The sequence below is a fragment of the Leucoraja erinacea genome, chromosome 14, assembly GCF_028641065.1.
Source record: "Leucoraja erinacea ecotype New England chromosome 14, Leri_hhj_1, whole genome shotgun sequence".
NCBI classification, from domain to species: domain Eukaryota; kingdom Metazoa; phylum Chordata; class Chondrichthyes; order Rajiformes; family Rajidae; genus Leucoraja; species Leucoraja erinaceus.
This window is the reverse complement of record NC_073390.1, coordinates 19,082,088-19,102,865: the sequence shown is the minus strand read 5'-3', so window position 1 is coordinate 19,102,865 and position 20,778 is coordinate 19,082,088. Positions and strand designations below refer to the sequence as shown.

The 20,778-nt window shown below is 44.2% G+C and overlaps 1 protein-coding gene across 2 annotated transcripts in view; it reads right to left on the bottom strand.

The window, feature by feature from the left end:
• Nucleotides 1–1,977: 1,977 nt before the first annotated feature.
• The window catches only part of gyg1a (glycogenin 1a), a 65,678-nt gene continuing 46,877 nt past the window's right edge, over nt 1,978–20,778 (bottom strand). For both annotated transcript variants that reach the window (XM_055645703.1, XM_055645702.1), the window contains exons 5-7: nt 17,153–17,279; nt 4,914–5,136; nt 1,978–2,886 (exon numbers count right to left, since the gene is read on the bottom strand). In XM_055645703.1, the coding sequence (XP_055501678.1) occupies nt 2,716–2,886; nt 4,914–5,136; nt 17,153–17,279 (521 nt within the window). In that variant the 3' untranslated portion in view covers nt 1,978–2,715. The remainder of the gene's footprint in view (nt 2,887–4,913; nt 5,137–17,152; nt 17,280–20,778) is intronic.

Here is a 20,778-nt window from a genome sequence, read left to right as displayed (position 1 = left end):
GGATCTCAGTGGGGAGAACATTCCTGCAGGTTGAGCCCTTAGCGATCACCGCGCAGCGGGTGGTCCTGTCCAACGTCCCGCCCTGCATCACAAATGAGGCCCCCTCCTTCACACCCTGGAGAAAGTACTCACGGACATCATCCCGATATCCCAGGGGTTCCGCAGAGAAGAGCTGCGACACGTTCTCTCCCTGCTGGACCGGGAGGAGGTGGTTGACGGGCACTTCTGTGTCCAGCAGGATGGATGTGATTTCACCATCTTCTGGACATCGAGTGCCCAAGGTGCCATGCCTGTAAGTGGGGCATATTCGGAGAAATTTCCCCAAATCCCAGGCGGAGGTCTCAGCCTCCGGTGCCACTAAACCTTGCCCCCCCCCCCTGTAGTTGAGTCATGGAACCCTGTGGTTGCACAGACCGCACGCGGGTGGGGAGGGGGAGGGTCAAAAGAAGGGGGGGGCAAAGAAGAAAAGCTGGTTAACCAGCTCACAGAACTGGGTCTCTGCGCATCCCTCTGCAAATGGATCCTCGACTTCCTCATCCACAGACCAGTCTGTTCGAATTGGCAGAAATACTTCTTCCGCATTAACAATCAGTAAGTGAGCACCTCAAGGCTGCGTGCTCAGCCCCCCTGCTCTACTCACTCTATATTCATGTCTGTGTAGCCGGACATAGTGCGAACTCCATCATCAAGTTCGCCGACAACACCACCGTGTGATTAGTCAGCGTATAGAAGTGAGATCGACCGATTGACCAAATGGTGCCAACACAACAACCTGGCTCTAGATATCAGTAAAGCCATGATTGTGAACTTTGGAAGAGGAAAGATGAGGACCCACAATCCTGTTTATATCAATGGGACGATGGTGGAGAGAGTCAGAAACATCAAATTCCTGGGCGTGCATATTTCCGACGATCTTTCCTGGACCCAGCACACTGATGCAATTATAAATAAAGCACATCAACGCCTCTACTTCCTGAGAAGATTAAGGAGAGTTGTGATGTCAAAGAGGATTCTCTTGAACTTCTACAGGTGCACAGTAGAGAGCATGCTGACTGGTTGCATCGTGGCCTGGTTCGGCAACTTGAGCTCCCAGGTGCTGAAAAGACTGTAAAACGTTGTAAACACTGCCCAGTCCATCACCGGCTCTGACCTCCCCACCATCGAAGGGATTTATCAGAGTCGATGCCTCAAAAAGGCAGCCAACATCATCAAAGACCCACACCATCCTGGCCACACACGATTTCACCACTGCCATCGGGAAGAAGGTACAGGAGCCTGAAAACTGTAACGTCCAGGTTCAGGAACAGCTTCTTCCCTTCAGCCATTGGGCTATTAAACAGTACAACCTCAAATAAGCTCTGAACTATAATAGCCTATTATTATTATTATTATTGGATTATTATTGTTTGTTTTTTTGAGTGTGCGTGTGTGCGTGTGCATGTGTTATATACACACTGAACTTTTTTTCTCTCTCGTTTATCATATTGTTTACAGTGCACTATGTTTACATATTCTGTTGTGCTGCAGCAAGTAAGAATGTTGTTGCTCTATCTGGGACACATGACAATAAAACACTCTCGACTCGAAATGCTGGTGGAGTAACTCAGCGGGTCAGGCAGCATCTCCAGAGGAAATTAATCGGTGATGTTTCAGGTCGGGTCCCTTCGTCAGACGGAAGGACAACTTGAGTCTGAAGAAGGTTCTCGACCCGAAACGTCACCTATTCCTCATCTCCAGAGATGCTGCCTGACCCATTGCGTTACCCCAGCACGTTATGTTTATATTTAGCATGAACTAGCATCTGCAGGTCCCTCCTCAAGATTTTACAAGAATTATATTGCAAAAAGGAATAACATAATTAATTTCTGGATTGCTTCATGTTCATTCATTTCCCTTATCAATCCATCTTGTGGCATTTTAAAAATGGCAGTGCATAAAATGGCTGGAATTTCACACACGGTACAAGAGAGTCAAAGCCAGGGGTAAAGATACTTTTATTGGAAAACATTTTCAAACCAGTAAGCTTATTTGGTGGTTAAAGTGCGACGTTACACTTCAGGATTGATGGTCAGTAGTATAATCACAGCACAAATGTCATAAAAGGTTGGGGTAGTCTTCGGTTCCTTGTTAAATTTGTAGGGTACACTGTGTACTGTGTATGCACAGAAAGCTCACCTCTAGGTTTCTTTATATCATTAAGACTCAAAAGATACAATTGGTTTTGTCGTTTGAACAATGGGACACAGTACTTCCACGGAAAAGCTGATGGGGAAGGGACATAATTAAATTCCTTCATGCAACAGGGCAGCTAATTCAAACATCAGTAAAATACTGGCGGAACTGTCAAATCCTGTGTCTATAAGAGTGCAGAAGTTTATCATTAAGTGTGTCTTACTAAGTCAAGCAAACAGCAGTATTGTTCAGGAGGAATATTTCAGCAGGAGGCAGTGTTGTGATGCGCTGAGGATTTAGACATTGGGAGGTGATTTGCTTCAGGAATTTAAAACTTGATCTTCTCGGGGCTTTTGTCACATTCTCGCTACAGTTCTGCAGCCTGCAAGTGACCAAACCAGATCAAGACAACCCATCTCAAACCATGTTACTAACAGGCCAAGTACAAACCAACCATGCACTGAACTCCAGCCTAGACGCTGAGGACCTTCTCAATTCAGTTCTTGCTGGTCAGACACAGCCGGTGGTGTTCATTCGAGCAGTTTAATTCAAGTACGTATCAAGCTTCTTCTGGATGTTCTGGAAAGAATCCACTCCCATGAAATCAGCTTGGCCCTGTTCCCAATTTCTCCGCCGCTCTTCCGAGGAGATTGGGGCAGTTGGGGCAGGCGGACTGACAGAAAGTTGGGAGACGGCTTCACTCAACTTCTCCTCCTGCAGGATTACAGGGAGATATTAAGTACACAACGTCAACCTTGCAGAGACTCTGGAAAAATTGTGACTGTGTTAAATGGTTAACCAAGCCCCCTGCACAAAACTTGCATCGTACAACAGCGGGAAGCATTGAGTAATTTATGCTTAAACGATATCCGATCAACAAAGTAGCTTTGTACTGATAGTTATCAAGTAAACAAAACCACAAAAATAATCATCCATGCACACAATAATCCTTTAACAAAAAACAGATAGCCTTCAGTAATCAAGGTAGCAAGAACTTGCCCAGAGAGAGAGAGAGAGAGAACAAAAGCAAAATAAATTTAACTTAGATAACGTAATCAAAATTCAATGAGAATCGATAAGAGGGGCAGGGACCTTTGAAGATGAGCATACCTTCCTACAGAATGGCAAGCCACAAGTGAAAGCCAGTGAATACACCAGACATGACTGCTGAAAGGTTGCCAGACATATTTGTAAAAGAGAAAGAGAGTCAATGTGGGAAGTTCACATCAGTTTTACTGCAAACAAACAATGGCTCCACATCACAACCCGGTTCCACATGGACCGCGCCTCAAGACTATTAACACCAACATGCAGGTGAGGTTTGGGAGTCAATGCACGATGGGGGTCCTGAACATTGATGGGACCTCAAAGGGTGGAAGGATTGGAGTTAGATTGTTGCCTCTCACTCAGGTCTGAGCTGGGGTGGGGAGGGAAGTTTTGAAACCCAATTTTGCCAGCAGCAGGGTGGCAGATTTGTTTGGGAAACTTTTGGGGGTAGGAGTTCTGAAGAATCTTTTCACCAGAGATTGGTTGCAATCTAGAACTCATTACCTGGAGCAACTATAACATGTAAGAAGCATCAAGCCCAGCACTTGAAGTCACCAAGACTCAGCAGGCTCAGGGTGTCTGCTGGCAAATGGGGTTCGTATAGATTGGTTGGCATGGACATGGTGGACTGAAGGGCCTGTTTCTGTGCTGTGTGGCCCTCTGACACTTGGGAGGCATTGAGAGATGCGAGGCTGGTGAGGGGTGGCTGATGGAGGAGCGGAGGTCAAAGTCTACAAATCATCTTAACAGCTTGCTTCATTACACAAGCTGCTTGGACAAGTGAGTTAGAGTGAGCCATGTTCCAATTTGTGTTGCCGTTCATTCGCATCTTACAATGTAAACCGGAGATCAAGAAGCAGGCAGAAACCGAACAGGAGATTATGTTTCATGTTCAACTAGATGAGAACTGGGTTCCAAACCATTAATTATACAATTCAGACCACCTAACGGCTAAGAATGTATTCCCGATCTTCCAATCTAGCTTGTTGCAGCCCTTACACTCTTTCCTTTATCTGCACTTTCTCTGTAACTGTACACTACATTATGCATGGTTGATTATTTTCACATGTGGATGTTCTATCTGGATAACAGGCAAAACAAAGTTTGTCACCACTCTACACATGACACCAATAAACCAGTACTAGTAATAATTAGTAAAACTAATTGTTAATTGCTCACTCACCATTTAACTAATACTCGTGTATTGATGTTTATTCATTCAACTAAGCTTTTATAAATGTGCATTCACTTAAATTTACTGCAACACCTTTTGCTACTTCCAAAATCAAGGAAAAGCTACAACTCACACTGTTAGAGACACAAGGAACTGCAAGTGCCGGAATCTTAAGCAAAACACAAAATGTTGGAGTAACACGTGTCAGGTAGCATCTGTGGAGCAAATGGATAGATGACGTTTCGGGTAATGACTCTTCTTCTGACTGATTGTAATAAGGGGGAGAAAGCTGTGAGCTCTGAAGAGTCTGAAGAAGGGTCCCGAGCTGAAATGCCATTCATCCATTTCCTCCACAGATGCTGCCCGACCAGCTGAGTTACTCCAGCAATGTTTAACTCGCACTGTTACACAGGGTTAAATCTTTTTATCTGCTTTCCCACATGTTTGTTGATCTCCGGATTGTTAAATGAGCCATTACTTTGCCAGCGTGCCGAGATCCAGAGTTATATCTGGAACCTACCTCCTGTTTGACGGGACTGATGCTCTTTGAGATACCATGTTCCATAAGCATCGGCAGAATAGATGTGGAGTAGATGTCCCACCACATGCCGACGAATTCCGAGTGGACAACTGGAGCAGAGTCGTGAACGGTTCTCGTCACACATTTTGTCTTCGTGTCATAAGAGTAGTTCCACGGTTTGATGTTACCAAGGAAGTGGACCACTTTGGCATCTGCACCGTATCTGTGCACATTTAGACAAGGCATTAATCATATTTACTTCATTTTAAAAGTTCACGTTATGAAATTGAACAATTCTTCAGGGATAAATCTTGCAGTAATTCAAAGACTTTTCCTGCAAGACGTTAGTGGTGGCATAGCAGTAGAGTTGCTGCCTCACATTGCCAGAGACCCAGGTTCGATCTGACCGGGTGCTGTCTGCATAGAGTCAGCACGTTCTCTTTGTAACTAGGTGGATATTCTCCGAGTGCTCCGGTTTCCTCCCACATTCCAAAGACTTGCAAAGGTTTGTAGGTTAACTGGCTTCTGTAAATTGTCCCTAGTGTGTAGGATAGAACTAGTGTATGGGTGATCGCTGGTCAGCGTGGACTCAGTGGGCCAAATGGCCAGTTTCCATACTATCTCAAATACTAAAACTAGGAGAATGTTACCATTTAATACAGTAAGTACATCAGGAAGATTGCTTGTGTCCTCCTCAGTGAAGACGGATCCAAAGTAGCTCTTCAACTCATCTGCCATTTCCTTGTTCCCCATAATAAATTCACCTTTTTCAGTCTTCAAGGGTCTAACTTTGGTCTCAACTATTTTTTTCCTCTTCACATACATAAAGAAGCTTTTACTATCCTCCTTTATATTCTTGGCTAGCTTTCCTTCGTACTTCATCTTTTCTCCCCGTATTGCCTTTTTAGTTATCTTCTGTTGCTCTTTAAACATTACCCAATCCTCTTGTTTCCCGCTCATCTTTGCGACGTGGTACTTCTATTTTATCTTTATACTGTCCCTGACATCCCTTGTCAGCCACGGACGCACCTTACTCCCCTTGGAATCTTTCTTGGAATCTATCATCACGATGACCATCATCTAGCGCTCTTCATGCTGCTACCACCAGGCAGGTGGTGCCGAAGCTTCAAGTCTCACACCGCACGTTTGGGCAATTTCAATTTACTCACAAGACTGTTCAAACAACAGAGTGTAATACCATTCAATAAATTGGGTGATCAATTTTCATACCAATCTGGTATGGGTGAGGTTCAACAGCTTGCCCCCCCACTGTTATTGGACTCTTAAAAGTACTTCCCATAAGCTAAAGATAGACACAAAAAGCTGGAGTAACTCAGCAGGTAGTCTTTTTCTCCGGGGGTGGAAATATCAAATATTAGAAGGTGTAGCATCAAGGCAAGAGAGGGAAGGTTTGAAGGAGATTTGCAAAGTCAAGGGCCTGTCCCACGAGCATGCGACTCCATGCGGCAAGCGCAACCTAACGTTCCTTTTTGAGTACCGTTATACTCTTCCGGGGTGTGGTCCACTTCGATCGCGGAGCCACAAAGTTGTGCGGAGCTTTTCACTGACATCGCGCAGTACTCTTGAAAAAATGAAACCAAGTTCCACATTCCGGAGCGTACCGCCTGCCGGCCAGCAGCCCCGCGAGGCCGTACGCACCGTTTTGGAGAGACAGAAGTACGTCCGCGCAAACTTGTCTGATTACGGACTTCGTTCGAAAGAGGAGAGTTTGGACAAACGTGGATTGGATTTATCGGAGTCACTGCCTCAGAAGGGCAGCCAGCATCACCAGAGACCCACACCACCCTGGCCACACACTCATTTCACTTTAGCCATTGGGATGAAGACAGAAGTTTGAAAACTAACATCCAGGAACAACTTTTCCCTACAGCCCAAGCTTACATATTCTGTTGTGTTGCTGCAAGTAAGTATTTCATTGTTCTATCTGGGCCATAAGACAATACAATACTTTTGACTTGTTTTTTCTGGAGTGCTGGAGCATGAGGGGTGACTCGGTAGAAGTATAAGGTATGAGAGGCACAGAAAGCGTAGTCTTTGCCCCGGGGGTTCTAAATCCCCTGGAGATAGAGGGCAGGGTAGTGTTCCAAGGCAGGGCTGAGAAAGGGAGGTTTGAAGGAGATTGTGCACTTTTCAAGGGAAGACTGTCCCACGAGTTTGGGCTTTAAATGCGGCCTGCTATTCTAAAGGGCCTGTCCTCTCAGCAGATATGCGCAGCTGTTGCGGCAACCTCAACCCTGGATCACACAGGCAAGGAATGGAAATTTCACTTTGGCTCCGAGCTGTGCCAAAATGTACAAGACCTTAAACCTATGCTTCACGAGTCACTGAATGTCCTCCCATTACAGGTGTGTGCATGCCTTTCGTCAATACATTCATGCCTGATATACGTACATCACTGCAAAGTGCATTCTCTAATCGCCCATTGTGTCTGAAATCACGGTGGGGAGGGGGAGGGGAGGAGGGGATATGTCCCTCCCATGTTTTGAGAGGTGGGGACAATCCCCCCCCACGTTTTGTAATCCGGATTTTGAAATCCGGTGAAAAATCTGGGAATATGGTCCGATTTCGCATGAGACGTGGGGTGTCACTGTTAAGCGCTTGTTGCAATGTCTCGCATAACATCGTATTAACATGTGTCACCAATGTGTTTTTCATTGGCGCTGGTGCCAGCAGATGCCTCCACCTACAGCCTGGGGTATCTTTTTGATTGATTTTTACTCGTTTATTTATTTTATGTTACAAGGCCGGCAGGGTACAGAGGGTGTTTTTTGGACAGTTTAAATTGGCATTGTGGGAAGAGGGCAGAACGGTGCGGGGGATACCGTCCTGTTCCTGCGCTGTCCTGTTCTACGGACGCGACTATTATTCGAGTCAGGGTAGTGTCCTCTCCCCCCCCCCCCACAGCGGCCTACCTACCTGGATAGGCGCGGCCTTTCGTGCCGGGATCGACCGGAGCTCCAGCAGCGGCGGGACAGCGCTGAAACATCGCGGGGCTGGCGATGCCTTACCGGGGGTCGCCGTCTGGAGCCCGGAGTGCCGGACCTGCTGCCGACATCATGGAGCTGCGGTTTGCAAAGCTCCCTTTGGGGCGGCGCTGACTAACAACGCGGGGTCCTGCGACTCTGCCCGGCTCGGGCTGTGGACTCAGGAGCTGCAGAACTCCGGCAGCGGGAGGCGGCTGATCAGGAGGTCCGGGCCGCTCAAGGAGGAAGATGCTCACCGTCGGGGTTCGGCGTCGGCGTTCCACCAGCCCGGCGTGAGGGCCTGAACATCGGGCCAACCGGGGCGGCGACTGCGGGTGCTCGGAAGGCCCCGACCACGGATGAACACGGAGGGGAGGCTGGCTGGACTATGGTGCCATCCTCACCTGGGTGCCATTTATGTTATGTTGTGTTGTGGACTTTCTGTGTTTGTGCTTTTTTTTTAAATTTTTAATTCAATTTCAATTTTATTTTTAATATGTTTTATTATTTATTTATTATTTATTTTTTATTATTTTTCTTGTGATTTTTTTTTAACGATACTGCCTGTACGGGAAATTCATTTCGTTGTCTCAAATTGAATTTGAATTGAATTTGAAATTGAATAAATTTGAATACAATACAATAGTGTTTGATGTGGGTACAAGCAGTCTGATGTGGGTACAATTACCATTTGACCTAATTGGATGTATTGGTGGATGGGAAAGATTTAACGGGTATCGGATTTAAGCAAGTCAGGTCATTAAGGGCTCCGGTCGAACGGGTTTCCTGACTGGCTTGCAGGTAAGTCCTTCATTCACGGTCACTCACGTTATTTAGTATTTTCTTCCCATCTCGCTCTCTCTCTCCCCCCCCCCAAGGTTCTTCTGTTTGCCTTTATTTGCTTCAGTTTTATTTGTTTAAGTTTTATTTATCACATTGTAGCTTTTGAAAGATTCAAGCGGGTATCAGACGCTTTCTAAGAGATGAATGGGCCCGTCCGCGGGGCCTTTTATTGCCTGGCGCGGCTTAAAATCAAACTGCTGCGTCGAGACGATCTAGGCTCCCGATATTGAAGCCCCGCAGGCAGATTATAAGCCGTGCGGAGCGATGAAAGGCCCCGTGAACGGGCCGATTCAAGCACCACGATTTGGGTTGGACGAAATTGCTGTTGCTGGAGTTTGGAGTCGGTCACCAATTAGATAATCTCCCGCTGTTACCATCCACAGGGGCCACGGCTGAAGCCTCCGAAGCTGTGTGCGTGTGCGCATCCCCATATTTTTATAGTGATTTCCGCCCTGGTCTGAACTGTGAGGGCAGGTTAATAGTAACACCGTTGGGCATTGAGTTGGATGCAGATTAGACCAAGGCTGACATGTGTCTTCTCCTGAAGTGCATGGGTGAACCAGATGTTGCTATAATCTGGTAGTTCTATGGTTGTTATTAAATGAGATTACCATTATTTAAAAAAATTGCAGATTTATGAATCATATGAATTTAGTTCAGTTTAGTTTAAGGTTATAACGTGGGAACAGGCCCTTCATCCACTTTGTTCCAAGTTATCCCAGTTTTGTATCCTGCACACTGGGGACAATTTACAGAGACTAATTAACCTACAAACCTGCACGTCTTTGGAATGGGGAGAATGTATAAACTCCTTACAGATAGTACCCATAGTCAGGGTCAAACCTGGGTGTCCGGTGATGTAAGGCAGGAACTCTACCACTGTGCTGCCCATTTAAATCTCCAAGCTGTCATAGTGGGACTTGAACTCGCATCTTTGGATCAGAACCTTATGCTGCTACTCGTGTAAATTAACTCCTGCACCAATGAAGATCCTTCCACCCACTTCATGCTCAATTACTCCCTATTTTTCACACCTATTCCTTAGGAAGGCCAAAGTATTATTCTCATCCTTGGAAAAAAAACTGCATTGTCAAAACCCTTTCACACAATTGTATTGCAAGATTAATTTTTGTCTCATTGACAATGAGTACTTCGTTTAAAACCTTGTTTGTGTCTCACATAAGTTCTCCATCCTGATTCTCAAACCCTGCCTGACTTGAACCAGTTGGACCATTTACACATGATCTTAAAATATAGAGCATAGAGCAGTACAGCACAGGAATGGACCCTTTGGCCTACAACGTTTGTGCCGAACACGATGCCAAGTTAAACTGATCCCATCCTCCTGCACATGATCTATATCCCTCTATTTTCTGCACGTCGATGTGCCTATCTAAAAGCCTCTTGAATGGCACTATCGTATCTGCCTCCACCATCATCCCTGGCAAGGTGTTGCCCCGCTCATCTCCATTAAAAACGTTCCCCCTCCCACCCTCCAGCGTTGGACATTTCCACTCTGGGTAAAAGATTCTGACTGTCCATCCTCTCATTATTTTATATACAAATACTCTGGTGATGAACCTGTATTAGGTTTAAATTTATGATTGTCACATGTACCAAGGTACAGCGAAAAGCTTTGTTCTGCATGCTATTCGATCAAATCAGAACACTATACATAAATATAATCATCCCAACTCAAGTACAATAGGTAGAGTGAAGGGGAAGATACAGAGTGCAGGACAGAGATCTCACCATTACAGAGCAATTGGTCTTGTTGGAGTCAAGAGTTTAATTGTCACGTGTATTGAAAATAGAATACAATTCTTACTTGAAGAAACAAAGAACTGCTGATTTACCAAGGAAAGGCACAAAGTGCTGGCTGGAGTAACCCAGGCAGCATCCCTGAAAGACCCTTCTTCAGACCATGTTCTCCGGGGATGCTGCTTGACCCGCTAAGTTGCTTCAAATTCTTACATGCACTAGCATAACAGGTCAGTAAACATAGTTTTTATTGATAACATAATAAACAAACAAAATAAAACATACATTGATAGCCCCAATATTAGTGCTAATAGGGCGAAAGTCCTGAGTGCAACAGAGACAGTTTGTAGTTTAGATCGCGTTTGTAGTGCTCAAGAGCCTGATGGTTGCTGGGAAGATGCCGTTCCTGAATCTGGAGGTTCATGTTCATAAGATCTAGGAGCAGAATTAGGCCATTCAGCCCATCAAGTCTGCTCCGCCATTCAATCATGGCTGATCTATCTTTTCCTCCTAACCACATTCTCCTGCCTTCTCCCCATAACCCGACACCCATACTAATCAAGAGTCTCTCCATCCATGCCGTAAAAATATACATTGACTCTGCCTCCACAGCAGTCCGTGGTAATGAATTCCACAGATTCACCACCCTTACGGGTGGTCAGGTCACAATTTTCAGACTCTTGTATCTTCTTCCCGATGGCAGGACTGAAACAAGAGCGTGGCCAGGGTTGTATGGGTCCATGATGATGGTGGCTGCCATTTTGGAGAGTGATGGCCATGAATTGGGAAGGGAGGTAGATGAATTGATGAGTAATCAAGTGGATAAAATAGACAATGGGATTAGTGTAGATGCCTACTGGTCTGCATGGACACGGAAAGCTGAAGAGACTGTTCCTGTGCTGCATTACTGAAATTTCCTGTAGTCAATAGAAACTGCTGCATTAGAGCCATCTTCTTTACATGGGGCCCATGCCAACTTTGAATTAGGCTCAGAAATACTATGAACCGGCAATTAAAAGGACTGCCTGCTTTTGTTAATGGGTATGTTCTTACACTGGCCAAATACCAGATACCTTTTAACGGTAAATTTTTGAGCAATGTTCCTCCTCCAGCCACTATGTCAGAGGAAGATGGAACACTAATGAGTCTCAACTCGGAGAGGAAGCTGAAATTCGGAACCCTTTGGGACCGGCCTAAGTTGATGTAATGGTAGATACCGTAACCCGCGCTGCACCTTACCAGAAACCTGTATAAATCACAGGAGATACCCCGCTCAATCTTCATCCCAGCTACAACAATGCAAAACGTAGGCCAACATTTAATCTTGGCACTGAGGTGGAGCTACACTGTTAGCGGCGCAGTCTATCATTTGAGACGCTAAGCCAAGACCCAGCTTGCTCTCTCGAACAGATATTAATGATTCCAAGACACAATTCTGAAGAGGGTCTTGGCTAAAACTTATCCCTCAACCATGGCAGAGAAATCATATCCTTGGACTTTCAAAAGGGCTTCGATAACATAACCCATGACAATGCAAATTTGGAATTGGATCCATAGGAGGTGCCGCCTCAAAAAGGCAGCCCTTATCAACGACCCACTGCACCCCGACCCACACTCATTTCATTCCTATTATCAGGAAAATGGTATAGGAGTCTAGAAACCATGAGTACCAGGTTCAAGAACAGCTTCTACCCAACAGCCAGCAGCTCATGAACACTGCACAACACCAAACCTCAACTATGAACTTCTATGGACTGGTTTTGGTTGCACTAAGGGCTTTGGGGTTTTTTTTGTACTCGCATTGGGGTTATAAATTTATTGACATTTTTTGCTTCTTATATATCTACGCAAATTATGTCTACAGGTCTGAAATTCGGAACCCTTTGGGACCGGCCTAAGTTAATGTAATGGTAGATACCGTAGCCCACACTGCACCTTACTGCACTGAATGAAATCCAGGTTAGCCGGGAAGTGGTGTTAGGTAATTTGAATGGATTAAAGGCCGATAAATTCCCAGGGCCAGATAGGCTGCATCCCAGAGTACTTAAGGAAGTAGCCCCAGAAATAGTGGATGCATTAGTGATAATTTTTCAAAACTCTTTAGATTCTGGAGTAGTTCCTGAGGATTGGAGGGTAGCTAATGTAACTCCACTTTTTAAAAAGGGAGCGAGAGAGAAAACTGGAAATTACAGACCAGTTAGTCTAACGTCGGCAGTGAGGAAACTGCTAGTCGGTTATTAAAGATGGGATAGCAGCACATTTGGAAAGTGGTGAAATCATTGGACAAAGTCAGCATGGATTTATGAAAGGTAAATCATGTCTGACGAATCTTATAGAATTTTTCGAGGATGTAACTAGTAGAGTGGATAAGGAGAACCAGTGGATGTGTTATATCCAGACTTTCAGAAGACTTTCGACAAGGTCCCACATAAGAGATTAGTATACAAACTTAATGCACACGGTATTGGGGGTTCAGTATTGATGTGGATAGAGAACTGGCTGGCAGACAGGAAGCAAAGAGTAGGAGTAAACGGGTCCTTTTCACAATGGCAGGCAGTGACTAGTGGGGTACCGCAAGGCTCAGTGCTAGGATTCCAGCTATTTACAATATATATTAATGATTTGGACAAGGGAATTGAATGCAACATCTCCAGGTTTGCGGATGACACGAAGCTGGGGGACAGTGTTAGCTGTGAGGAGGATGCTAGGAGGCTGCAAGGTGACTTGGATAGGCTGGATGAGTGGGGAAAATGCATGTATAATGTGGATAAATGTGAGGTTATCCATTTTGGTGGCAAAAACAGGAAAGTAGACTATTATCTGAATGGTGGCCGATTAGGAAAAGGGGAGATGCAACGAGACCTGGGTGTCATGGCACACCAGTCATTAAAAATAGGCATGCAGGTGCAGCAGGCAGTGAAGAAGGTGAATGGTATGTTAGCATTCATAGCAAAAGGATTTGAATATAGGAGCAGGGAGGTTCTACTTCAGTTGTGCAGGGTCTTGGTGAGACCACACCTGGAGTATTGCGTACAGTTTTGGTCTCCTAATCTGAAGAAAGACATTCTTGCCATAGAGGGAGTACAGAGAAGGTTCACCAGACTGATTCCTGGGATGTCAGGACTTTCATATGAAGAAAGACTGGATAGTACTGTACTCGCTAGAATTTAGAAGATTGAGGGGGGATCTTATAGAAACTTACAAAATTCTTAAGGGGTTGGACAGGCTAGATGCAGGAAGATTGTTCCCGATGTTGGGGAAGTCCAGAACAAGGGGTCACAGTTTAAGGATAAGGGTGAAATCTTTTAGGACCGAGATGAGGAAAACATTTTTCACACAGAGAGTGGTGAATCTCTGGAATTCTCTGCCACAGAAGGTAGTTGAGGTCAGTTCATTGGCAATATTTAAGAAGGAGTTAGATGTGGCCCTTGTGGCTAAAGGGATCGGGGGTATGGAGAGAAGGCAGGTACAGGATACCGAGTTGGATGATCAGCCATGATCATATTGAATGGCGGTGCAGGCTTGAAGGGCCGAATGGCCTACTCATGCACCTATTGTCTATGTTTCTATGCTATGCTGCTGAAAGTAAGAATTTCATCGTTTTGTTTGTCCATACACATGACAACTAAATACTCTTCACTATTAAAAAGCACAAAGCATAAGGAATGTGTAAAGTGTTACATTATTAAGTAGGAAAACAGTGGTGTTTCTGAAGGTTTATTGCAAGGAACATGAGTGATACTCATGCTATATCAAGGATTTGGACAGTAATGGGTGACTGTTACAAACTTTACAGATTATTTCAAAATTGAGGCAATAAATGGACTCTAACACAATGCAACATCAGATAACCGGGCCGTTCCATGGCAAACAACGATGGCAATATGTACGTAAGAACTGACAAGGAAAGGAATGAAACAGAAGAGCAAAGTGATCTGGGGCTACAGATGAACATCTCACTTACAATGACACCTTAGCAGTCGACTTATTGAATTCAAGAGTAGTGCACAAAAATGCTGAGAATACGCAACAGGTGAGACAGCACACCTGGAGAGAGAAACAAATGAATGTTTCAACTGCCTTGGTTTCTCTCTATTGATACTGACTGACCTGTGGAATATTTCTAGCGTTTCTTGGCTTTATTTTTGATGCGATACATGTTTCCACTTGCAGAAGAATTAAAAACTATACACAGATATAGGAGTCTGTAAACTGTAATGTCCAGGTTCAGGAACAGCTTCTTCCCAATGACCAGACTATTGAACACAACAAACTTCAACTAAACTCCAAACTAGCTGGGTTGCACTAGGGACTTTGGGCTCCATTTAGCTTTTGAACTATATTGAGATTTTAGTAATTGAACTTCCTTTCCGTTTGTTTATTGTACGTATTATCTATTGAGTCCCAATGTTTACAACCTGTTGTGCTGCTGCGAGTAAGAATTTAATTGTTCTGTTTCAGGACATATCACAATTAAACACTCTTGACTAATAAGGCAGCAATAGAGAGAAAAATGTCATCCAACAGGACTCAAGTTAGTTGTGTATGTGGAGACCGCAACAGTTCGTACTTCAGATCAGGGTGGCATGGTGGCGCAGCGGTAGAGTTGCTGCCTTACAGCGCTGGAGACCCAGGTTCGATCCTGACTACGGGTGCCCTCTGTACAGAGTTTGTACATTCTCCCCATGACCGCGTGGGTTTTCTCTGAGATATTCGGTTTCCTCCCACACTCAAAAGATGTACAGGTTTGCAGGTAAATTGGCTTGGTAAATGTAAAAAAATTGTTCCTAATGTGTGTAGGATAGTGCTAATGTCCGGGGATCACTGGTCGGTGGGGACCCGGTGGGCCGAAGGACCTGTTTCCGCGCGGTATCTCCAAACTAAACTAAAGAACAACAACTTTTCAAAGATCCCAGGCCTGAAATGTTAAATCTACTTCCCTCCAATTTCCTGCTGTGTCCAAAAAGGAAATGAAGGTTCTTCAGTCTGAAAATGATAAGAATGTGGAACTTGCTAACAGAAAGTAATCGAGCCAAGTACCTCACATGATTTCACCAGAGGAAGGAAATTGGCCAAAGCTTGAGAGATAAATAGAAAACAGGGAAAACCCAAAATGCAAGAGTTGATGACGCAGCCCAGTCCATCGTGCAAACCAGCCTCCTCCCCAAATCATGGATTTCACCTACACTCTACACACTCAGAATGTAGCCAACATCTCTCCTCTGTGCGCCACCTGGACTCATACCCATTTCTCCCCTCACCCTCCATTCTCTCCTCCAGCTTCACAATTTACACCTCCTCAATTATTTTGTCTCGCACTTTCTGCCTTTTCATTTCTGGCCTTTGTCCACCCATCTGCCTATCAAAAAAGATCTACTGGATGCCAAAACATTTTAATTTACTTTCCCATACTGACCTTTCTGTCCTGGGCCTCCTCCACTGTCAGAGTGAGGCCACACTCAAATTAGGGGAACAGCACCTCATATTTGGCTTAAGCAGCCTACAGTCCAGCGAGTTGATTTCTCCAATTTCATGTAACCTTGCATTCCCTCTCTCTCTCCCGTCCCCCCCCCCCCCCCCCACCCCACCCTTGTCATCCTACCAATTCCACCATTCACATCCTTGTATTCTTTTGGTATCACCTCTTCTCCAGCCAACAATGGGCCATGATGGTCTCCACCCTTCCTTGGTCATTTGTTGCTGGCCCCGACTTCTATTGACCTTTTCTTACCTCCAGATCCCTCCCCTCTACTTTCAGCCTGAAGAAAGATCCCGACCCGAAACATCATCAATCCTTTTTCTCCAGAGATGCTGTCTGACCCGCTGAGTTACTCCAGCACTTTGTGTCTATCCTCATTCCATTCAAAGTATTGATTGGCGATACAGAGGCTTGAGTCACCCAGGAGATGTGAAAGGCACTATATAAATAAAACACTTAAAACAAAATCATTATCTCAAGCTAGATAATAAACTGCGATAAGATTATTTTGTAGCATGAGCTAGCAGCCAGGGGTTTGCGCTCGTTGTAAAAGATGGATGGAACATAGACCAGTACAGCAGAGGAACAGGCCCTTCAGCCCTCAACGCCTGTGCTGAACATGATGCCAAGTTAAACTGATCTCATCTGCCTGCACATATCCCTCTTCCACGTGACTATCTAAAAACCTCTGAAACACCACTGTAATATCTGTCTCCACCTCCACCCCTCCACTACCATCACTGGCAATGTTCCAGGCCCATGTAAATAAAACTTGACCCACATATCTCCATTAAACTTTCCCCCTCTCATCTTATAACTATGCCCTCTAGTGTTGAACATTTCCACCATGGGGAAATGATTCTATCTATGTCTCTCATAATCCAAGTCTACCCACCCTCTCCCTGTCGCTAAAACCCTCTAATCCAGGCATCATTCTGGTAAACCTGCTCTGCACCCTCTCCAAAGCCCCCACATCCTTCCCGTAATGGGGCGACCAGAACTGCATGCAATACTCCAAATACAGCCCAATCAAAGTCCTATAGAGCAACATGGTGACAGCCCTGGCTCGTATATTCAATGCCCCCTAGCAACAAAGGCAAGCATACCATACGCCTTCTTAACCATCATAGAAGTCTGGAACGTTTTGAAGAGAGCATTCTGCTAGTACTTACTGTTTGAATGCAGGAAGGTAGGAATAAATGGCGACACTGCTCAGATTGTAAATGAAGGGAAGGTGCTTATTGATGTCCGCTGTTGGCCAGCTACTGAAGAAGCTGTTCAGTAAACCCTGGTCCCCACCTAGATCAAAGGAAAAGAAACTTCAAAATGGAAAATTTCGAAAGAGAGGTGGGATAAACAGTTGCTATATGTGCATAAATGATCGATCAATGTAAGACATAATCTAATCCAATTTAAAACTTTACATAGAATATATTACTCAAAAACTCCGAACGCAGAATTGATTATTTTTGGAACAATGGAAGCCAGCCTTGAGCTGACTTTGTTCCAAACGAGCTTATTTAATTACGGTTTAATAACGGGAAAAAAACTCATACTTAAATTCTGGAAAAACGCCCCAACACCAACGATAAATATGTGGATTTCAAATATGTCCGAAATGTTACACCTGGAAGATGAGATTCCTTCTAGCAGGCAAACCAGACCATTTCCAATAGATTTGGTCTCCATTTGTCGACTTATTACAAGTATAGGGTGCAACATAACTGAAAATAAATGGTTTCAGGACCTGGTGAGGGGTGAGTAAAGATACGAAGTAGGTATATATCCCTTTTATATATTTTTTACTTTTTTAAAAATCTTCTCTCTTTCTTTTTCTTTGGCTTTCTTCTTAACTATTTTTCGAGTTTTACGTTTCTAAGGGTCTCTCTTGATCACTCTTTCACGCACTTACTATCCTATCTAACTCTCTTTACTTTTCTTCTTTTTAAAGTTTAAAATATGAAGTGGTACAGGAAATGTATTATGTTATTTTTGGCTTATATCACTATAATGTACACTACTTCTAATAAATAATATATTAAAAAATAAATAAAAAATGGAATGGTGTCTGGCATTTTAACAACCATTACATTCACGCGGCAGCAGCAGTGTTCTTAATGCTCCAATGTTCAATGCTTCTGATTGAATTATTTATCCCGTAAAGAGAGATCGAGTCTTTGTCAGTCGTGCAGCACAGAAAAGAGCCCTTCGGCCCCTCACTTTCATGCTGACCCCTTTGCACCCATCTATGCTTAACTCAGGTCATCTTTACCCAGTGGAGATTACAATAATGAGGGGTGCCCTCATGAAAAGATAACTGGATATTGACGGAATTCAACTTTTATCAATGTCAATGTAAAATTGATTAAAAAAAATAAAGAGCTGGAGAAACAGTGGGTCAGGCAGTATCTGCGGAGGGAATGGACAGGCGACGTTTTGGCTCAGGACCCTTCATCAAACAAAATTGATGTGTATACTAATGTATTCATGCTGGGGGCCAAGAAGGGAGGTGAGGGGAGAGCTGAAGAGCCATTTTCTCCAGAGATGCTGCCTGATCCGCTGAGTTACTCCAGGACTCTGTGTATTAACCAGCACCTGCAGTTCGCTGTTTCTACTAAAAAAACATCTCTAGTTCTGAGGAAGGGATCTGAGCAGCCTGCAGCCAGTTAGTTCTTCCAAAGCCAAAGCAGAGAAGACAGCATGACATGATTTTGACACTTTTACACTGAAGTCTTTATTTTAACATGTTGGTGCAGATTGCAACGAGTATTACATAAATAATTAGATCATTGAATACACTCCAAACGGCAGGAGCAGGGTCAGGCTCATTAGAGGATTGCGAGTGTAATGCTATCACCTCCAGGTCCTACAAGTTATAATTTAGAGGCAATAACTTACAAATTTAAGTTAGAAATCTTTGGCCAAAACAGATGCTAATAATCGACAGCATACCAGAGAATTAGAGGCGATAGTTTTATGGGGTCAACACAAATTCGTACTAGTGCTGGAAAAAGTGCAGAGAAGATTTAAGAGAATTTTGCCAAGACGCCAAATCCTGAGCTATAGGGAGAGATTGGCTGGGTAGAACTTCATTCCTTGGAACGCAGGAAGCCGAGGGGTAATCTTCGAGGTGGATAAAATCACCAGAGGAATACTGGAATTAAAGTCCGAGATGAGGAAGAGGCCGGAACTGACAGCACAGAGACCTCAAGAGGGATGCAAATCTAGATTTCAAAGCAACAAAAAGAAGGGTTTCGGCCCGATACCTTGCCTATTTCCTTCGCTCCATAGATGCTGCCTCACCCGCTGAGTTTCTCCAGCATTTTCTTCTACCTTCAATTTTCCAGCATCTGCAGTTCCTTCTTGAACAAAAAAAAAAGCTTTTCACTGTACCTCAGTACATGTGACAAGAAAAAAACTAAACTAAACTATGGAGGAACTTGCAGGGAACTGTACAGACACAGTCTAGTGTTCAAAGTCAGCTTTAGAAACATAGAAAATAGGTGCAGGAGTAATCATCATTCATGGAGGTGCATTACAATACGTTGTTGGTTCATCTCTACCACCGGTGTAACTATGTAATATGGGAAGTGAGTGTTAATATAAAGTGTACAGTAAGGTGGAGCTAGTGTTAGTACATTACTCTGATTGGTGCACATGCACTAACCAATCTACAGAACTCAAAAGCCAGGATGAGATTTCCAAGAAGAAGGCATTAATGTGTTGGAAACACAAGGGGTGCTGGTGCATTGGTTCTCTTAGTTCCTGATAGGACAGAAGGGTAGTCAGCACCTTGAGTTTCTCAGTGTTCTCCCATCAGTCGCATTCTCCGACATATCTTCCAGCAGCCTCCTCTGATAGAACCATTTTATCAAGCAGTTCCTGAGCTAATTGAAGTTCCTGACCTAACTCATTGAAGACACTATATTTAAATCAGACTTTATCTCGCCCCAAATGTGATTCCCTTTGTCATGTATCTTTACACCATGGATGGCTAGATTGTAATCAAGTATTGTCTCTCCACTGACTGGTTAGCACGCAACAAAATCTTTTCACTGTACCTTGGTACATGTGACAATAAACTAAACTAACCAGCTAACAAAATAGCCAACTAATCAATTAACAAAATAACCAATTCCCTTGCCCATTAAGACCTGAAGAAGGGTCCCGACCTAGAACTTCAGTGCCCTTCTCTCCACAGATGTTGCCTGACCTGTGAATTCCTCCAGCACTTTATTGTTTAGCTCAGGATCAACACTTGTTTAGGGCATCAACAATTGAACAGAGTGTTGAGTAAAGTTGCCGAACAGGTTTTCCTGCAGTGGACATTCATCAAGAAAGCTGTTCAGCAATTTCCAACCACTTCCTGAAATTCAGTAAAGCCGACAGTTTAAGTGAGCCAACAAATGAACTGCCACCCAGCCAACGACTCAAGTAAAATTATGTAAGTGTTTCCCACAAAGTAATCACCTCGATGTCTGTTCTCCCAATTAATATGCTGCACTTCACATGACTGCAGTGGTGACGTTAGCAGACTTGGCAGTCCAGAAGTTCACAGGGTAGGTGAAGTAGTGTTGTTGGGCCGGATATGCCTTCGTCATGTCCGAACCCTATGTCAAGGTCAAGTTTGTGCGGGACAATTCACCCAGTTTTCCTCATATTTTGACAGGGAGGTTCTGGTATGTATATATATATATTTATTTCCAGGGCAGAAATGTCCAATGCCAGATTAGTTGGGACCTGAAATGCCACCTGTCCTATTTCTCCAGAAAAAATGCTGCCTGACCCACTGGGTTAC